This window comes from Urocampus carinirostris, chromosome 8 (genome assembly GCF_059441175.1).
Source record: "Urocampus carinirostris isolate Australia breed hairy pipefish chromosome 8, RoL_Ucar_1.0, whole genome shotgun sequence".
In the NCBI taxonomy this organism is placed as follows: Eukaryota; Metazoa; Chordata; class Actinopteri; order Syngnathiformes; family Syngnathidae; genus Urocampus; species Urocampus carinirostris.
The window spans coordinates 13,841,457-13,860,848 of record NC_142356.1 but is presented as its reverse complement, the minus strand read 5'-3'; the positions used below and the strand labels follow the sequence as shown (position 1 = coordinate 13,860,848).

Sequence of the window (19,392 nt, the reverse complement as noted above, 5' to 3'; positions counted from 1 at the left end):
TGTTATATATTCTGATTATCAACCCTTAATACTTTGCAACAATGTTTTTCTTTTGCGATTAGTCGTCTTATTGCGTTTCAAGTTGTGAAAAATAGGGCAGGCAACTGCCCTGGTGTCCGGTAACTTTTTCTCATGAGTTTCAGACACTGCTATAAAAAAACTAACTCAAGTGTATATAGATAAAGTTTCTAGGTGAATATTTCAAATGGCCTAATTTGAGCTAGGAAATAGTCAAAAAAATTCCAGTTTTTCGACAGAAGCAGTTTTCCCCTAAAACCTTGTACAAATCATGTACATTATTTGGACCCAAACTTGAAGTCTGATAACAGAGTTATTTGTGAATATTTTTTTATTTCCAACAGCTCGAAATATTTGGTGGCATTAGACCCACCAGATCCATCCACTTATAGGTTTTGATCCATTTATGTATTTCTCCCCTACCATTTGGACAGTTTAAGTCCTAAAAGTGACTATCAAGAACAATTACTGAACTGTATATCACAGATTGTGGAAGTTACCTCATGCAGAGTAAGTAACGTCTCTGGGTTACCTTGAAATATTTCCATTCTGTGAACTGGTTCTGGTCACAGTGAGTAATGATGACAGCTGAATTATCATTTCCTCTTGTCAGGCACTGATCATACTGCATCAGCTGGTTGTCTTCGTTGATACGAAACAGCTACAAACACATACATATTCAATGTTTCAATCACTTTCCTGGAGACGACAGTTCTTTACTTTGTAATCATTGGGCGGATTGGAGAACGCTGGAACTTGTTGCATGTCATAGACATCACTTCCTAAGGACAAGAATGCTGGATTCCAGAGGACACGGAAAAAAGGACAAAAGATTTAACAATGGAACGTTTTAGGCCTTGTCTGTTCATCTGTTAAAATGATGATTGATGTAAAAAAAACATTTGCTTTCTAAATTTTGCATAATGATTGTATCACTCACTGTTACAATTGACTAAATCTTGCCTGTTTTTGGTGGCTGAATGTACATTTAGGTCAAATCACTATCGTTGATAGTTTCCCATTGCCTTAATTCAATCGGGGTGGGTAGTAACGAGTTACATTTACTCCATTACAATTACTTGAGTAAGTTTTGGGTCGTTTTGTACTTCTAGTATTCTTAGATCGCAACACTTTCTACTTTTACTTGAATAGATAAAAACTGCAGAGAAACATGGCAATTGCAACAATTTCAAGCATTTACAAGTACTTCCAATTCCAGCCACTTTTCAAACTTTGAAAATACTGTGGTTACAGGTCCAATCCACAACAAATCTATCGAGTATTTTGACAGCACAACTGACGAGACAGGGTAACAACTCATGTAGTGTGTTCTCTTGGAAATAGTGTTCAGGGCAAGACTTTAGTTAATTCTGGAGTCTTTGAGTAGGCATGTATGCATTGAAGTCAATTTAGTCAACCCAGTCAGTCAGTGGCTATAGCACCACAAGAGCAAAAATTTTACCTTTAGTAACATTGTCCCACCCTTACTTCAAGTCAAGTCAAATCACATTTATTTTTATAGCCCTTAATCACAAAGAGCTTCACAGGTTATTACACAGACTATTTTTTCAGACTATTATTACACTATCCCCTGATCTGGAACCAACAAGAGGGCAAGGAAAAACTCAAAAACCTCAACATGAGGAAAATGAAGAAACCTTGAGAAGGGGCCACACATGTGGCATCCCCCTTTAAGGATTACCAGACAGCAAAGGATGTTGCAATCACAAATAATACAGAGATATTGTCCACGAAAAGTATAGGTTATTCATATATATGATTTGTTTACCATGGGGTCTAGAATACGGTACCTAAACATCACTTCACTATAATAGGGTACAGTTTTACCACTGAAGTTTGCGGATAGTTCTAGCTATATTACATGGCAAGTTATATGCACCATGACCCACCTTAAGAGGGCTGGCTTTGGTATGAAGGTTAAGTGCAGAGGTAGGCCTTTCTCCGGCGAGTACCATTAGCTTGACAAATACAACAACACGTTTACAAAAAGGTTGGATTTCCTGCCGGGTTTCTGTCTTTGTTTCAATCGATATGGGAGGAAAATTCCCCACTCCGTTGTCGCGCAGCACAATGAAAAACAAAGCCCGTTGGGCTACGGGTAAACAAACACATGCAATACGGTGTGGTACTTTTGCATTTGGTCTGAAACGTACTGTCAAGACCAGGACGGAAACAGGACACCCTTGCGTGACGTTTACCACAAGTTTTAAAAGAGAGAGGAAGTGCTGCGCCCACGATCCGGTGTTCATTGGGCGTGGGAAGAAAATCGCCCTCGTACTCGGATTGTGATCCGAACACGGAAATGAATCTTCCGTAGTGAGCGATGGCGGTGTCAGAGGCAGAAAACCGGTCGGTAGCCGGGACTGGGAGACCAAGACGTGGTCGTAAACGAGTCGTAAGCCAGAACTGGAGAGTAGACGTAGTCGGGAACAAAAAGGGGTCGCAAGCCGGGACGTGAGAGCAGGCGTGATCGGGATCAAAACGGGTTGTAGCCGGAGACAAACGGGACAAAAAACAGGACAGGCGGGGGGGTAAGGGTCGAAAAAGGCTTGCCTTGTATTTTATTTATTTATTATTATTCAGCCAGTATCAACCATCAACATGATATCTACCGGAAATCATTTTGTCACGCGAAGCTATCGACGTGACTCGTCGCCTTCGATCGGCGCCGGGTTTTTAGACCCAACTGCTGTGTTGGGAGTCATTAGGTGATCAAACCCCCCAATTCCAACCCTTAATACCGAGCGCCAAGCAGGGAGGCAATGGGTACCAATGTTGTAAGTCTTAGGTATGACTCGGCCGAGGCTTGAACCAGCGACCTCCCAGTCTCGGAGCGGGCGCCCTACCATCTAGGCTACCGAGCTGGAGCTATACACGGAGATTTCGCAGACGGACTGACAACAAGCTATTGACAGGACTGGGTTCAAATACTGACAGGGAGCCAATCAGAACCCGCGGCAGTTGGCGCAAAATAAGCGGGCACAGGTGAATCGCATTGGTAATCATGACACGTACAGTAAACTTGTCATGTGACAATTTGATGATTAGGTGTGGATTCTGTTGCAATTTGTTATTTACCTGATTGCCACCCATTCTGTGGCATGGTCCTGTTTCCACATTCCCGCCGTTGGTATGTCCCATGCTGTCAATACAGTAGCTTGTCTCAAAGCCCCGGATCTTTAAAGTTTCCGAAAACAAAACGAATGTTAACGAGTAACAGTGTTTCTATGTGTAGTGCTGTCAGGTTTACTCACCTCACCCCATTCGACATTCTTGGGAGGGAGGGGATAATGTATCGGAATGTCATAAGCGATTTCCTCCATGAACCATTTAAAGCTCTTGCACCGGTGTTCTTTCCTAAGAAAAAAACATTGAAAGCATGGTTTCTTCCATGGTTCTTGAACAGCATTATCTCTTTGCATGTCACCAATTTGGAAGTGAGGTTTGATCACCATCTTATCTTTGAGGCTCACATTGAACAAGCTTAAAAGACTGGTGAATGGTAAATGGGCTGCATTTATATAGCGCTTTTCAAGTCAATGAAGACTTCCCAAAGCGCTTTACAATGTGCTTCACACTTACCCATTCACACACACACTCACACACCAATAGGGAGTCAGCCATGCAAGGCGCCTATCTGCTTATTGGTGGCATTAGGGATTCAGTGTCTTGCCTAAGGACACTTCGACATATAACATGGAGTAGCCGGGAATCAAACCTGCGACCTCTTGATCGAGCACTCTACCTCCTGAGCTAATGCCGCTCATAAAAGGGACAGTGTGCATAATTTTCCCACTAGATGTTGCTGTATTCTGGTGACCACCGAAAGAGTGCTAAATGCACATCAGAAGACAAAATATGGAGACTCAAAGTGATCAAATCGCACCTTATTACTTTTGAAAAGAAGAGAAGAAAATAAAGACAAAAGAAAGAAAGAAAAAAGGAAAAGAAAAGAGTAAACAAATAAGAGAAAAACAAAAAATGAAAAGAAAATTTTAAAAAAAGCAATTTCATTTTCCCCCCATTTTGGTTTGTTTTCTCTTTAATCTCCTTATTTTCTTCCATTCTTTTACCTTTCTTTTTCTCCAGTTTCTTTTCTTTTCCCCTGCTTTTCTTTTTATTCACTTTTCCTTTTTTGCCTCCCTTTCTTATTTCTTCTTCCCTATTTTGTATTCCTTTTTACAAAAAAACAATACTTTTCCTTTCTGTTTGTCACTTTGCTCCCTTTCAGTCTACATAGTTTGTAGTCCACACATTCCAGTGACATTTGGGGGACAAATATAGAAAACTGTCACTTTAGGAACAGCGAAACATTTTTCTGGAAAACCACATTTGGCCCAACCTCACCCTAGCCTCAGCGGCCCCCAACTCATTTAAGTTTGAGACCCCTCATTTATATGGTCTGAATTATCGCCTAAACTTGAAACTTAAAAAAACAACAGACTTCGTTACGAGGCATAGAATACCTGAATTGTTTCAGCTCACTTATATCTCCATAAGCAAGCGTTAGAGTTTCTGGACGACTGGCGTAGAAGTAGTCCTTGTATTCATCCCACCATACCTCCACCACACGAACATAATTCTGCAAACACGCAAACATCTATTATACACTGTTCGATAAATGTACAAAAATCGAAACAACAAAAACATTAACCAATTGTCAGGAACAGAACGGAAACAGGACCCAATTGCGATACGTGAGTTTTATTAGAGGAAAGAGAAAGGGCTGCACCCACGATCCGGTGTTCGCTGGATGCGGGAGGCAAGTCGCTCTTGTACTCGGATGGTGCTCGGATGTGGAACGTCCGTAGCGAACGATGGCGGTGTCGGGGACGGAAAAAAACGGGTCGGTAGCTGGGACTGGGAGAGCAATGCGTGGTCGGAAGCGAGTCATAAGCCGTTTACGTTTTGTAGCGTCAAAAATATTGTTAGCTCCCTTTGAAACTTTCTTCTGGGGCTGAGGTTTTGGCTTGATTCCTAACCACTTCTCCATTTTTCTTGTGTTCTCTGTGCATCTACTTTGGAAAATAATATGCAAATGCGAGACCTTAGAACGCTCGGGGAAGTCCGGAAGCAGGAAGTTATTCAATGCAGGCTTCTGATTGGCTGCTGAGTATGCAAATTGCCAAACAAACCAATATACCGAAATTTTCAAACCAAATGAAGATTTTGAAATCGGAATAAAGCAAATCTTTCTTTTTTTTTTTTCTTGAAAAAGTTGTCGGCCACCCAGGCGGAGACGTTTTGTAAGTTGAACGCCCGACGTAAAAGATGCATGCCCCGGGCGTCCGGGCAGACGTTATTTCAGTCACTAAATACAGATTTGCTAATAATACATTATTATATTGTTAATATGAATTAATAATGATTGTCGTTATCGTTATTGATCCCATTAACACCAACGATGTATTTAAGGTGGGTGCAGGTCAAGAATAGTCAATTCTTCTAAAGTTTAACTGATGTGTACTATAAATATGAACTGGAAGGGCACTCATACCACTACTGAATGACAAACTGAAATTATGTGCCTTACCTTCAGTGTAGGTGAAGAACCAACATGTGCAGGGGGAGGATTGCCTTGCCAACCTTTAAGTCTGTATATATGCCCAACACGAGAGCATGGAACAAAGAGCAGTTGACCACCGCACTGCCAGATCTACGGTGAAAATACAATAGTCATTTTGCACCTGTTTTGCAAATTATGCAAAACTGTGATACAGGCATACCTTGTATGATATTTCAAAATTCTCTCCTCCCCATATTTGCAATCCAGGATCATATAGACCAAGTTCAAAAAAGAAGTTGCGTTCAATAGCAAAGAGACCTCCCGCCATGGCTGGAGACCTATAAATTAAGAGTCACACGTTAGAACAAAAAAACAGGAATTCTTTCTAAGAATCTTTTCGCTAATAAAAGGGACCATTAAGATAGTCCAGGTTTACTCAAATTCATAAAATCGTAATACCTTACACAATGCCGCATTCCTGTCTAAAACTGCGTTATGAGAATCAGCCTCTTTTAACTCCTAGAATGGTAAAGGTAGCGTCCGCAACTTGAAATTTTGCTCATCTCTGCCACCATTTCCTGGCTAAAAGTCACGATCGCAGCCTCATTCTGCTAATTCCTCAAATACTAATAAAATTTTCTTTTTTCATCTTTTTGGGGTTTGGATTGGCATCTGGACTGTATTAGAAAAGGCATTTTCTCAGTTTTACCATTGTCACCTAATGACTCCCAACGAGATGTTGCAACACATCAGTTGGATTTAGCGAGGGGGCTGGGAATCCCCTCCTCAGTATCAATCTCCCAGAAAGAGTTGCAGGAAGTCAAAAGCTGTTATGCTGAGTGGGCGACCATCATGAGGTATCACGAGTTGTTTTGGGGACAGTATAAAGGCCAATGTTGAACGTTTCTGGAACTTTGAATGTGTCCCGAATGCAATAAAGAACTTTCCCTTTTTGCCATATCTCCTCTCTGCGTATATTTTGGGGCGACGCCCAACGACGTCCTCTCTAAAACTAACTCTCCAGCCCTACTTTTTAGAGACATGTATACCGGAGCCTTATAATTTTGCACGATTTTGGAAGAAAAATGTTTCAGCGCATTTTGATTTTAAAAGATAAGTATAGTTTCTGTGCAGTTTTATTTTCAAGGAGAACATAAACATAGTGACATGCAAACATAACTTGAGATGATGTACTTAGAGACTGAGGGTATACGACTGTAACAAAATATCAATTATAGATGTATGAATAAAAACAGAATTGCAGTTGAATAAATGGTCTTTATTGTCGTTATGAAATGAAATGAAACAAAAGGACAACGAAATTGGAGGGCTATTCCTTTCAGTGCAAGAAAACGATTACGAGTCTGGCAAGCTACATGCTAGAGTCAGGCCCCCGCGACATCTGCAATGTCTCTGTGATGATTAAAATACATGCGTCACAAAGCAAGCTGTTTTCCACGAGTAGTAGCTCCAAGTCGTCCACTTCATTGGTAATAGATCTGGCGTTTGTGACTAGCCAAGTTTGGCAGTGGTGGCTTAAAAGTTCTTAGCCTAGCTGTTAACTTTCCATTCTGACGCTGCTTGAATCACTTTCCGGACGCGATAAAAATCCAGAGAGCGCCCCCTCGTGATCAGCTTTTCCTTGCGCTTTTCTGACTTTCCTTGGAGTCCGATTTAATAAATGAATTAATTTTCAATCTAACGAGCCACTAAAGCGTTTGTTTTGGTGGCTGTTTTTGCACATGCTGCATTACTGACTGGCAGCTTACACCAGCCTATCAAAGTCGTGCACACATGTCTTGCAAATTTTGCCTCGCCTTTTTTGGTTGGTGCCATTTAAAACCAGGGTAGTGGTTGGTGAAAGGAATGAGTGGAGAGGTGTTGTAAAAGGATAATGGGATGTTTAGACGCATTTGAAGGGATGGGCAGGCCACCTGTATGATGCGGCAGGGGTAAACCAGTGAAAGCTGTCTAAATGTGCAACATCTTCTATTATCTAGAGTTTTGTTTTTTAGTAACTGCCATCCTTTTAGGACATGAGTAGCTTTTTGTGTCAACCATGATCATTTAGATTGTACAATTGTATAATTTATTGTGGTGTCAAGCCTATTTCCACAGGCCTCCAACCAATATTTAAAATGATAATTGCTCCAATAAAAAACTACACTAATATAGTGTGCAATTACAATAAAATGTTACACAATACTGGAACAAAACAAATGTACCCTACATCAAGATATTAGAACACACGAATAACTTGATACCTTGCTTCCTGTTCCGGTACATATTTCAGACATTGAATTTCAATAGACAGCCATTTTCAGTACCTGTATGGCTCTGTACGAGTCTTTCGCAGTTTTTTTTCCCTTTCGTTCAGAGGAACTCTCTTCCACAGCATGCTCCAGTCCCAGGCACCTCTTGCAAAGCCGTCTTCATCGCCTCCACCTTGGGGCTCGATCGTGAATGTCTCCCCATGGATGGCATCAATCAAAGGAACAGTACACACAGTCCTTTGAGAATGGTATTATGATAGAAGAACAGACAAACATTTCAGAAACATTAGGGTAGGGTAGTGAAGAATATTAACAGACAATAGTACAAAACAGGTTATGTTTTTTAAGCGAAGGTGATAATAATAGTGGGATAAAACCTTAAAGAATAGGGAGATACAGAAACAACAAGGAACATTGGATAACGGCAAGTCCTCTTAAAAAAATGTTTGTATCACAGCTGCCAATTATTGAAAATTGTATTTAAAAATTTCCAGATTATTCCTGGAAACGTTTAAGAGCGCAATTTTTAGGTTTTTAGTTTTTAGTACTAGCAGTATTTATTCTTATTTATTTTCAGTGTTCAGTATTTTACTATAAACTAGTGTGGTAAACTACAAAATATTCTAAGTACTCGGTAGATCTTGTATCTCCATGCCCTGGTCAGGCTATCTTCTCCACAATGTTGAGGATCCTTACTATACGATACTGCTTAAAGATTACAGGAAATCATTTAATGGCATTTTCCCCACTCCCAGTAAATTTTCACAATTGGCCCTCGCGGCGAGTTGCACAACTCGGGGTACAGTGTACCCTCGTCATATTGTGGGTGGACTTTTGCGTCCTCATTTATTTTCTATTAGTTAGCACCTGGTGACCCTCGGAGAGTTACTGATGATGTGTCCAGATTGCACCATAAGGTGTACAAACGCTCCCCTACTTATGAACATTCCAGGTACGAGTAACGGTACATACGAACATTTTTTCGGGATGTCGAAAAATATCCAGACATTGCTTTAAAATAGATTTTGTATTGTGTGGACCTTTTCCGAGTACAGGACAGTACTCTAGTGTTTCTTTCCGCCACAAATGGCGTGTGGTGGCGCTGTGAGAGGTCACCCAGTATCCAACCCGAAGAAAAAAATCAGGCTTCCTCTTCCTAGTTCGTGTGTAAACATACTGTACTGTATCTCCAGCGCGCTAAGAAGACATTTTTATTGTTTAATATCTTGCGCATCAATTCATTATGGTTGGTGTATAGTGTAAAGAGGAGGCGAGCCGTTTCTTTTGAAATCAAAGTGGAATATGAAAGCTTAATGCGGTTGAGAAAATGGTTGGAACGCTTTTTCGCCCACTTTTTACCGGGGAGGAGGAAGTCGCCTAACTCTTGAAGCTCATCTTCCAAAAGTAAGTTAAACTCAACTTTATTTATCTTTATAGAGCATATTATTTTATGAAATGTTTATATTTTAGTACAAAACAATACATACTACTTATTCAAGCCTTAAACATACTGATATCAACCTTAAATATACATTCCATACAAAATATAGCACTGAAGCAACTTACGAACAAATTCAACTTACTAACTATCACCTGGAACGTATGGCGTTTGTAAGTAGGGGAGCATCTGTATTGTGTAACAACGTTCTGCAGATTTTTGCAGATTTTTGCATATATTGCGGAATTCTGGCGTCCCTTTAGGAACGCGAGTGCAGACAGTCCGACTGGAGAATTGCCTTATGTTTTAAAAGCGCTGATTGGAACAATTCCAATGAAGGATTTACATCAGTGGTCAGCAGGCCCTATTTTTATTACAGTGTGTATTTTTCGTAGCACTATTTAAATAATCTATATAAACACGTTATATATGGTATTTTGGTATTCTATATCTTTTATTTTATTATTTTGTTTTTCAACACAAGGATGCTGCTGGAAGTGTGAATTTCCCTTTGGGGATGATTAAAGTATCAATCTATCAATCTATCATAATTGGTACACTGACAAAAGTCCGTTTCGAATTGGCTTATTGCCTGCTTGGAAACGTACCCATTGAAACATCAAAAACAATTACCTGTCCTTTGAAATTGGAGCAACTAGTGGAGGATACCAGTTGATCCCAACTTCACAGTGTGCATCCAAATATATTAAAACCTAAAAAAAAAACACACACAAATACCTCAGGGTTATTGTTTGTAAGAAACAGTTGACTTAATTCTGAGATGTTATGACGAGATACCTGTCCCTTTGTAGCCTTCTTGGCTCCAATACTGCGTGCCTGGATGAGACCCTCCCTCTTCTCATTTCGGAAAAGTTTTACTAGACCGTTCCATTGCTGGATGTATATCTCCAAACGTTCTTTCAAATGGACTTGGACAAAAATAGGAAATGTCATTTTAATTGAAAAGCAAGGAATACAAATTGCTTGATTTTGGGGGCTTTTTTGAGTATATATGTACACGTGTGTGTGTGTGTGTGTGTAGAGTTATTTAATGATATTGTATAATTATTATTGCCCCGATATGCAGGTAGGCGCCTTGCATGGCTGACTCCACTATCGGTGTGTTGAATGGGTAAAGTGTGAAGTGTATTGTAAAGCACTTTGGACGTCCTCAGTGAAAAGCCCTATATAAATGCAGTTCATTTACTATTATTATGTTCAGGTTAGGCCAAGCCTCTCTCGCTGATTTTTTTTAAACTTATAATCCACCCTTTATTGTTCATTGTTCTGTTCATACAGTCTTGTATGACTTAGATTTCGTTACAAAAACAAGCTTTATGTTTTGGATATATTGAGAAATGAAATTGTGAGAGACAGAATTGTAGTAGTAGTGGAACTGAACAAGCGTGTGGATATGAGAGTACTCGATTGTGTGGTTGGACACAGGAGAGGATGGATGAGGAGCGAATGTTGAAGAGGATCTACAGAGCTGAAGTAAATGGAAGGAGACCAAGAGGAAGGGAGCCATTGACGTGGATGGATGGTGTTGTAAGTGCACTGCAGGAAAGAGGTCTAAATATAGTGGAAGCTAGAGCTCTTGTTGGTGGTAGGAATGAGTGGAGAGGTGTTCTGAAAGGATAGTGGGATGTTTGGACGCGTTCTAAGGGATGGGCAGGGCACCTGTATGATGCGGCAGGGGTAAACCAGTTAAAGCTGTCGGGCCCTGCTGTTGAACAGAAGAGTTTGTTGTGTCACCCTGACCTGAGTGACATGGCCGCTTTCTTGTGATTCACCTGGAGGGACGAAAGCATGACCAACTTGGGTGCCAAGGTGCTAAACTTAATTGGGTGTTTGGGCATTTGGGTTGGCCATGGTCAAATTTTTGTGTTTTGCTACTTTTTCCCTTTTTATTTTCTTTGTTTTTGTATGCGTTTGTCTTGCTGTCGGTCACATCTCTCGGATAAGATAGATAGAATGTTTTGCGTAATACAGGGCCATTCGCATAGCATAGTAGGTCTTTTAACAGACGCAACCAGAAAGAGACACCAGCCAGGTTGTATAAGTAGTTTTTCCTTGCATCTAAGTTTTGATTGTATTCCTATGAATTATTTCTCTCAAAATTGCTTTCCTGTCATAAACAGATCAAGTCATACATTTGACTATAATGGTCTATCTCTCGAGGTCTTTTAGGTTTGTGATACAGCAATCATGAAAACGAGATGAAGTCTGCAGAATAGATACCCACCTTTGTTGCTAAAGTCATCTATCATGACAATCTCAGCCAAGTATTTTGAAGGAGTCCTCTTAATGACACTGTGGATAGTTCTCATTAATGTAGACCAGCCTTCATTATGGAAGACTATCACCACACTGGAGGTCAACAGTCTTTCATCATAATGCCAATACTTGCACCTGTAGTAATACATAATATAGTAAACATGTCTGTCATTGGTTATTCATTTGTTGGCTACTTGTCCTTAAACAAAAGTCTGAAAAAACAAGCCAAACTTAACCAAGGGCCTTTCACACAATCTGAATTTTAACCATCCTTCTGTCTTTGCCGAAATACAGTTCAGCACTTTTAATGTCAGACAATCAATAGTATTCACCAGCTAACCACTTGGTCAATAATCTTCATAATTCATGTTAATTTAACTCAAATTTACACATTTAATGTAAATGCACCGATATTGTAACGTTGGATTTGAAGATGTAAAACGCTTATTTTTTGTATTCAAGGCCATTTCTCTCAAATACAATGAAAAAATCCATTAAACATGTGTTGGAGATCACTTTTCAGTAATTGAGCTAATTTGGCCATGGACTGATTTTGTTCATTCAAATGATTCCCATTAAGCGATGACCCAATTTTAATCATGTTAAAATACATTTTAAGATAAACATTATCGCCACGCTTACCATTTTTAATCGATTTCATAATGTTCTGCAATTTTGTGCAGAATAGAATTTGGCAAACTAAGTGAGCACCTACACTAAGAGTCCCATGGGTCTGACGTAGTTGTAGTTATACTCCAATGACAAGTAGTAACGTTACCTTTCCAGGTTAATTTTCAACTGAACTTAACTTTATTTCAAAGTTATGCAAATCAGGTAAAAGAGCTGAAACACAATTTAGTTTATAATTAAGGAAATGCAGTCAGTGACTAAATGAACAATGATTTAATAAACAGAATAGATATAGTAATAAACATCCATTTTACAAACTGATCATCTTCACTAAGGTTCAAGAGCCTATGCCAGCTGACATCCAGCAGTGAAATGTACGTACATTCCGGACTAAAAACCACTACTTTTTGCTTAATTTTAAACATTGTGGATTTAACCAGGGCTTGTTCTTATTTTTCTGGCTGCACTGAGGAAAATGGAGAGCTGCTCTTTTCCACAACGCATGTGCTCCAAGTACAAAACACTGCGGTGATACCTGGTCAGATTTATTACACCCTTTTAGAGGAGAAATTAGTCAAGGTTTTGCCAACAGGTTTCATATAATACAAAAAAAAGCAAAAAGGGGATTTGCATATTTTATTCAGTTTTAACACCCTCCTTGCAATATTTCGACTTTTCTACCTGTGAATCAAGTCTTTAATAAATAGATCCGAATTGAAACGCATAAAAAGTTATCCATCAAAAATCACACTTTTACCGTATCGTCGGCGTCAATGTCAGGGTGTTTAAGTGTCCTTTAATCCTCAAGGAACAATAACAAGCAAATGTGTTTTTCTCCGGTACCACAACAACCACCAATGACAACACAAAGATGGCTGCCATGTCTGTCACTATTCCTTACAATATAGTTCTCCTGGCGCTATAGGTATATAGGGCTCACATTTTACGCGATGCTGCCCTCATTCCCGTCTACTTTGTATACAGGAGTAAATACGTGCAACGACTTTGTAATTGCTATCCTGAATGGTCCAGCTCGGTGGGCTTGGGGGTATGGCGCCCGCCCCGAGACTGGGAGGTTGTGGTTCAAGCCTCGGCCGAGTCATACCTAAGACTTAAACATTAGTACCCATTGCCTCCCTGCTTGGCGTTCAGCATTAGGGGTTGGAATTGGGGGGTTTGGTCACCTAATGACTCCCAACACCTCAGTTGGGTTGAGCGAGGGGGCTGGGAATCCCCTCCTCTAAATCAATCTCCCAAAAAGAGTCAGAAATGACTCTAGCCACCTACCACTAGGGGGATATGGCTGTGGTATATATATATATATATATATATATATATATATCCTGAATTGGTCACTTGAGCCGAAAACACGTGACGTAAACAACTCAAAAAGGAATTCAAAACGACGCCGGGGCAAAGTATCATTGGTGTTCTGCAGCCAAAGGCATCAATGCAGTTCCAACTTGGTTGGCAGCAGGTGTGTGACGGGATAAAAATTTAAGAAATCGACGTAAAGAGTTTGCATTTCATGGGATAAATCCCTCAGTTTCCAGAGCAATGAAGACGCTTTAGAGCTTTTCCTTGTTAGACATGTTACCCTGTTACCAAATCTTCTATTCCTTTCTTTCTAAAAATGGCTCAAGTTGATCCTATCAAAAAGAGCGGAAATACTGCAATCCAAAGGCCTTAGTTATTCAATGCAGCAACCCATCAGCTTGATACTAAAAGCGAAAAAGTAAAAAAAAACAACAACAAAAAATATTTACCACCGTGAGTGCCAACAGCAAAAAACGGAATGCAAGAATTCATATATAACCCATTATGCTAAGGCAGTAAAGAGATCCCGTTCAAACCACAATTCCTCGACAGGTGGCAGCTATAAATATAGGTTGAAAAGATTTTCCAAATCAAATGTTAATTTTGCCTGGTTTTGCCCACCAACTTCACTTCACTGGAATTGGGTGTTTGTAAAGTAAGAAGACAAAGTGCCATTGAAAAAAACGGTGCAAAAAGTATTATTACTTACTCTTCATGACGTAAATCTTTAATAGTCCTGTCCAGCGATATCATGTCACTAGCAACCATATTGAAACCAAACTCTTTAATGGAGGCATGGATGGTTTCTTTGTATTCTTGTCCTAGAACAAATGTCTTGGCTCCTTCCCCTGGGCCGTCTGGTACCCCAAAGGGCTCAGGAGTTTTTAATTCCAAGTTTCCGAGAACCCCTTTTTTGAGGATTGGTGAATTGTAATCGTGAGAGTCGGGTTTAAACGTCACATAGTGCTGTTGGTTGGGCTGCTCCTTGCGGTTTTCCAGATGGAATCCCTGTCCTGGAAACCAAAACATGAAATTAAAGAATTTAGATTTCAGATTAAAGGTGCTGGTGTAACAGTGTTGAAATTTGATTGTTTTGAGTTTTTTTGAATTCTCACAAAATCTGTGTTTTTGTTGCATTACTGTTAAAACTCTGGTACCACATTTTATTAAGCCATGGGCGTGTGCGACCGTCTTTTTCGTTTGGCACTTAATGGGCTTCTGCGCTTGCCGTACGTTCAGCTATATCACCTGGTGCTGAAGGTAAGCTGTGCCCAATATCGGTTTGAGTAAAAGTTCATATTTTGCTAAATGTAGGATCTGCTTTTACAAACTATTTTTGTTTATAAATCTATATAAGTTGTGCTTAATTATGCATAAAAAGCACTAATTCAAAGTAAAGTAATGCAGCTTGAAACGATGATTACTATGATGCAGCATGTGTCGATGCAAACACGCCACCATGTGCGGCATGTTGAGTGATGTCCTGTTTTTGTATTTTTATTAATGTTTTAGATGTATGCAGTCGTGCACAGATGGCCTGACCTATTTGTATTGTTTTGTTTACTGAATGCAGGCAATAAACCGAGAGACTGAGAACCCTTGCATCGCGCATGATTGAGGGCCGTTACACCAGGACATATTGTGACATTAGTTGATACAGATTAGAAAATCTTCTTAGGAAAGAATTTTAAAAAAGACAATGTAGTTTCATTATTTTTCATATACAAGACTGCAACTCAAAGTACAGTAAGCTAGGAGTTCTTTAACTGACGAAACTAGGCCAGTGGTTATTTCGTAACGGGCTGCACAGCATTATCAATTTAGACACCTATACAGACATACAGAACGTGAACCGGTCGTTTGAGAAAGTGTGTTCGATTTAAAATCAGTGTAATTCGCATGGACGAATTTCCTGTTGGGCAATGCAAACTTCCTGTTGGGAGCGAAAAATCTCCAAAATATAGCGAGGGATGATTCAAACCAACTTTCTGTGTTTTGCCATCAGAGATAGCCAATCGGCGCAAAGAATGGTCAATGTCAGCCCACTGTAACACATTGCAAAAGAATATCTCTGGCCACGTGGGACCCCTTCTCATCCAACCAGATGGAGTTATGCATCTTGGCAATGTCTCATCTGGGAGCATGTCTTCCTTCTTGGAAGCATGTCTTCCTTCTTCTGTTCACATTCACCCCCTGGAATTATTGGCTACGCTTTTACAACACCTTGGCACAGATACTTGTCAGGGGAGCTAGTGCCCAGAGTTGGGGTGAAAGAGACATGGCGGCTGAGATTCACAAACTGTGGATGGTTGGGAAAAAAAAGTCCATGATCGAGCAGCAGGATGCTTTGCAGCGGAAAGGAAATCCCGACAAAGGAACACGGTCCAAAAGATCACCGGGTGCCCCCTGCCGAGCCTGGAGGACGTTGAAAGCTCTTGCTACCTCACTAGAGCTAAACGGATCCTGAAGGACTCCTCAAACATCAGCAACAGACTTTTTGAACTGTTATCACAGGGCCGAAGGTTCAGATCCTACAAGGCCCGAACGAACGGACTGAGTCATGGCTTCTTCCACAGAGCTCTTAGTACACTAAATTCCAGTTTTAAGAACAATATCCCAGTTCTATGCAAGTTATCCCGGTTCTAAGAGCAATATTTTATTTTCGATGTGAATACTTTAGATTAAAGGTGAATAGTTTATATTTTTATATCTATTATTTTGTATATTTTGCTAACTTGAGTGCAACCCTGATTTCTTTGTAGCAACACAATGATAACAAATAGGTGATTCTGGTTCTAAACAACCCGCTCTACCCCGTGAGTCATGGCCGCCATGCAATTCTTTTGAATATATAAAGACATTTTGTGTTATCTCACCATGTTCAAGTCTGATAGAGTTGAGGTCAACTTCAATGCCTTTCACGTTTGGCCATTGGACGAGAGGCTTAAAATGCTGTACTTGGTATCCTTGGGGCAGCAGTCCATAATCCTGTATGGGTGGATATAATGTATATTAGTCTTTGTACTAAACACATTCCCAAAAACATGTCAGGTTAATTGGGTGGTCCAAATTGTCCCTAGGTGTGAATGAGGGAGTGAGTTGTCTGTCTCTGTGTGCCCTGGCAACCAGTTCAGAGTGTCCCCTGCCCACTACCCGAAGATAGCAAGGATGGGCTCCACCACCCCCGCGACCCTACTGAGGATAAGCGGTGCAGAAAATGGATGAGTATTAGGCAAAATAACATGTATTAAATGAAAAAGATAGATGCTATTCCCTTATGCTCCGGCCCGGAGCCTTTGTTTGATTGTGCTGGTCTAATAGTGATCCAAGAGCCAAGAAGAGATCCGCAGGTTCGAGAGCGTTCTCCATTGCTGTGGAATGCTCTTCTGAGATTTGATCTGCAACCTCGGTGAAATTGTTGAAATCTCGGCTTAAAACACACTTCTATACTATAGCTCATGAATGACCTATACTTCATGTTGACAATATCCAAGTATTGTTTGTTAAACCTACATCCATTTCAACCTCGTCATCCTTTTGTTTTTAGCACGGTGGCGCAGTGGTTAGCGCTTGTGCGGCACAGTTCATGTCATGGGAACCTGTCGTGGGTTCAAATCCAGCTCCAGACTTTCTGTGCGGAGTTTGTATGTTCTCCCCGTGCTTGCGTGGGTTTCCTCCGGGCACTCCGGTTTCCTCCCACATTCCAAAGACATGCATTTCAAGTGAATTGGCCGGTCCAAATTGTCCCTAGGTGTGAATGAGCGAATGAGTTGTCTGTCCCTGTGTGCCCTGCGATTGGCTGGCAACCAGTTCAGGGTGTCCCCTGCCCACTGCCCGATGATTGCTGGGATGGGCTCCAGCCCCCCCGCGACCCTACTGAGGATAAGCGGTACGGCTAATGAGATGAGATGAGATTATTATTTAATCATTTATATTTTATTCTTATTTTTATTGTTTGTTAATGCAACATCCATTGCAGCCTGATCAAGGGGGATTACCTCATGTGCGGTCCCTTCCTCAAGTTGAGGTTTTTGAGTTTTTCCTTGCCCTCATGTAGGTTTTAGATCAGGGGATGGTGTCATAATAGTCTGTAGTTTGTAATAATCAGTGGTCTGTGCAACCCCTTGAGACTCCTTGTGATTAAGGACTACAGTATACAATATCATAACTAGGGCAGATAGTGAAAACTTGAGATTGTGATCAGCAACTAATTATATCTTGTAATTGTATAAAGAGCCCAAAGGTTAAACACTGTAGATCTTTCTTTAGTCTCAATACAACTTAAGTTGAGACAAGTCTTATAGACATATTATATTTGGGGATGCGCCTTGTAATGCGAGGAATACAGTAACTGATCACAACCTTGAGAGAAAAAGAGATCAGTTGACAATCCCTACACTATAATTTTTGGGGTGCTTGGCTTATACAGTGGAACCTCGGTTTTCGAACGCCTCTCAGTTCGAACAAATCAATTCTCGACCAAAAATTTCGAGAAATTCTTGCTTCGCTTTTCGTTCAAAAATTCGGAGTTCGAACGCCAGTACGCTAGGGTGCGATGCTGAGCGGCGTACGGGTGTAGATTGCCCCCACCCCTCGTGAAGAACTGTTATGACGTGCGTGAGCACTTCTTTTTGCTTTCGCTTTAGATATCGGTGAACGGAGTGTTTTAGCCCCGAATTATGCCACCGAAGAAGGTCGGTGCAAGCAGCAAAGTTGTTACAGGTGAAAAAAGAAGGGTAGTGCGTACAACTATTGCATTTAAGAAAGAAATAATAGCAAAATATGAGGAAGGTGTGCGAGTTTCCGATCTTGCTATACATACAGCATGGCTTCTGCTGAGCACCACAAAGGTAAGAAATCCTATTCATAATTATTTTCTTTATCCTTTAACCGCTCACCACTTTTTGTGGAGACCCGGGTGCTAAATGACGTGTAAACGACCTGATTTTTTTAGTTGTACACGTTCATGTGAGCGTAATCTTTCGTACGGAAGATTACGCTAACGCAAACGTACGATTAGCCTGGGTTGGCTTCATGTTTACGTTCATGGTAAGCATTCAGGGTGTCGGAACGGATTAAAACGATTTTACATTACTTTTAATGGGAAAAACGATTTTCGGTGATCGAACAAATCGGTTTTCGAACAGGGTTCTGGAACAAATTATGGTCGAGAACCGAGGTTCCACTGTATTTGGGGGGACATGAGCACCCCCCAAAACGGGCTGGTTACGCCCATGAATTACAGTGTTACAACCGTCCACTAGAAGTGTTACAACACAAGTGTACTAGGTACAGTTGTAACACTATGTATCTGTGTTTGAGAGACTGTCACTATTTTTAAAATACAAAATAAGCTACCATGTACAAAAGTTTGAGACGACAAGCACATTATAAGATAGAGGGAGAAAGCAAAATGTGTTACAACTGTACCTAGTCTCCCCTGATATTTAAAGTAAGTTCTACCGGGATATACATCACCAAACAGGTTTTAAACTACCGTTTCAACTGTAAAACTGTAGTTCCAATTGAAGTAATTCAAGGGCTAAAAATGTACTCACCCGTGCTCCGAAGTGATTCCCGGTGTTCAGGTTGCTGATCGAAGACCACAAAACAATTAACATAATAATCACCAGCATGAGAAGTAAACCCCGTATTAAAAAACGCAATTTAAATCTCATTTTTGGAAGATCTTTCCAAACCACCTGCGATAAAAACACCCTGGGAGAAGACTACGTTCGTAATGGCTGCAGGTAAGTACTCCGTCTCATGGCTTTACTTCCTCGTCCTTCTATTTACATGTTGACCTACTCCCATTGAGATCCTGTCAGTGACAAGAAAAATGCCGGATAGGCATAATACAATGAGAACATCGAAGAAGATTCAATGGGATATTTTGAGAGACGGCGCTTGAA

The 19,392-nt window shown here is 40.5% G+C and overlaps 1 protein-coding gene across 1 annotated transcript in view; it reads right to left on the bottom strand.

Moving 5' to 3' along the window:
• The window catches only part of galnt7 (UDP-N-acetyl-alpha-D-galactosamine: polypeptide N-acetylgalactosaminyltransferase 7), a 23,142-nt gene extending 3,750 nt beyond the window's left edge, over positions 1-19,392 (bottom strand). The window contains exons 1-13 of the mRNA XM_088341665.1: positions 19,039-19,392; positions 16,357-16,468; positions 14,190-14,493; positions 11,502-11,668; positions 10,055-10,185; positions 9,890-9,969; positions 7,873-8,055; positions 5,766-5,883; positions 5,573-5,695; positions 4,506-4,621; positions 3,294-3,396; positions 3,118-3,216; positions 551-679 (exon numbers count right to left, since the gene is read on the bottom strand). Of these exons, the coding sequence (XP_088197791.1) occupies positions 551-679; positions 3,118-3,216; positions 3,294-3,396; positions 4,506-4,621; positions 5,573-5,695; positions 5,766-5,883; positions 7,873-8,055; positions 9,890-9,969; positions 10,055-10,185; positions 11,502-11,668; positions 14,190-14,493; positions 16,357-16,468; positions 19,039-19,158 (1,785 nt within the window). The 5' untranslated portion in view covers positions 19,159-19,392. The remainder of the gene's footprint in view (positions 1-550; positions 680-3,117; positions 3,217-3,293; positions 3,397-4,505; positions 4,622-5,572; positions 5,696-5,765; positions 5,884-7,872; positions 8,056-9,889; positions 9,970-10,054; positions 10,186-11,501; positions 11,669-14,189; positions 14,494-16,356; positions 16,469-19,038) is intronic.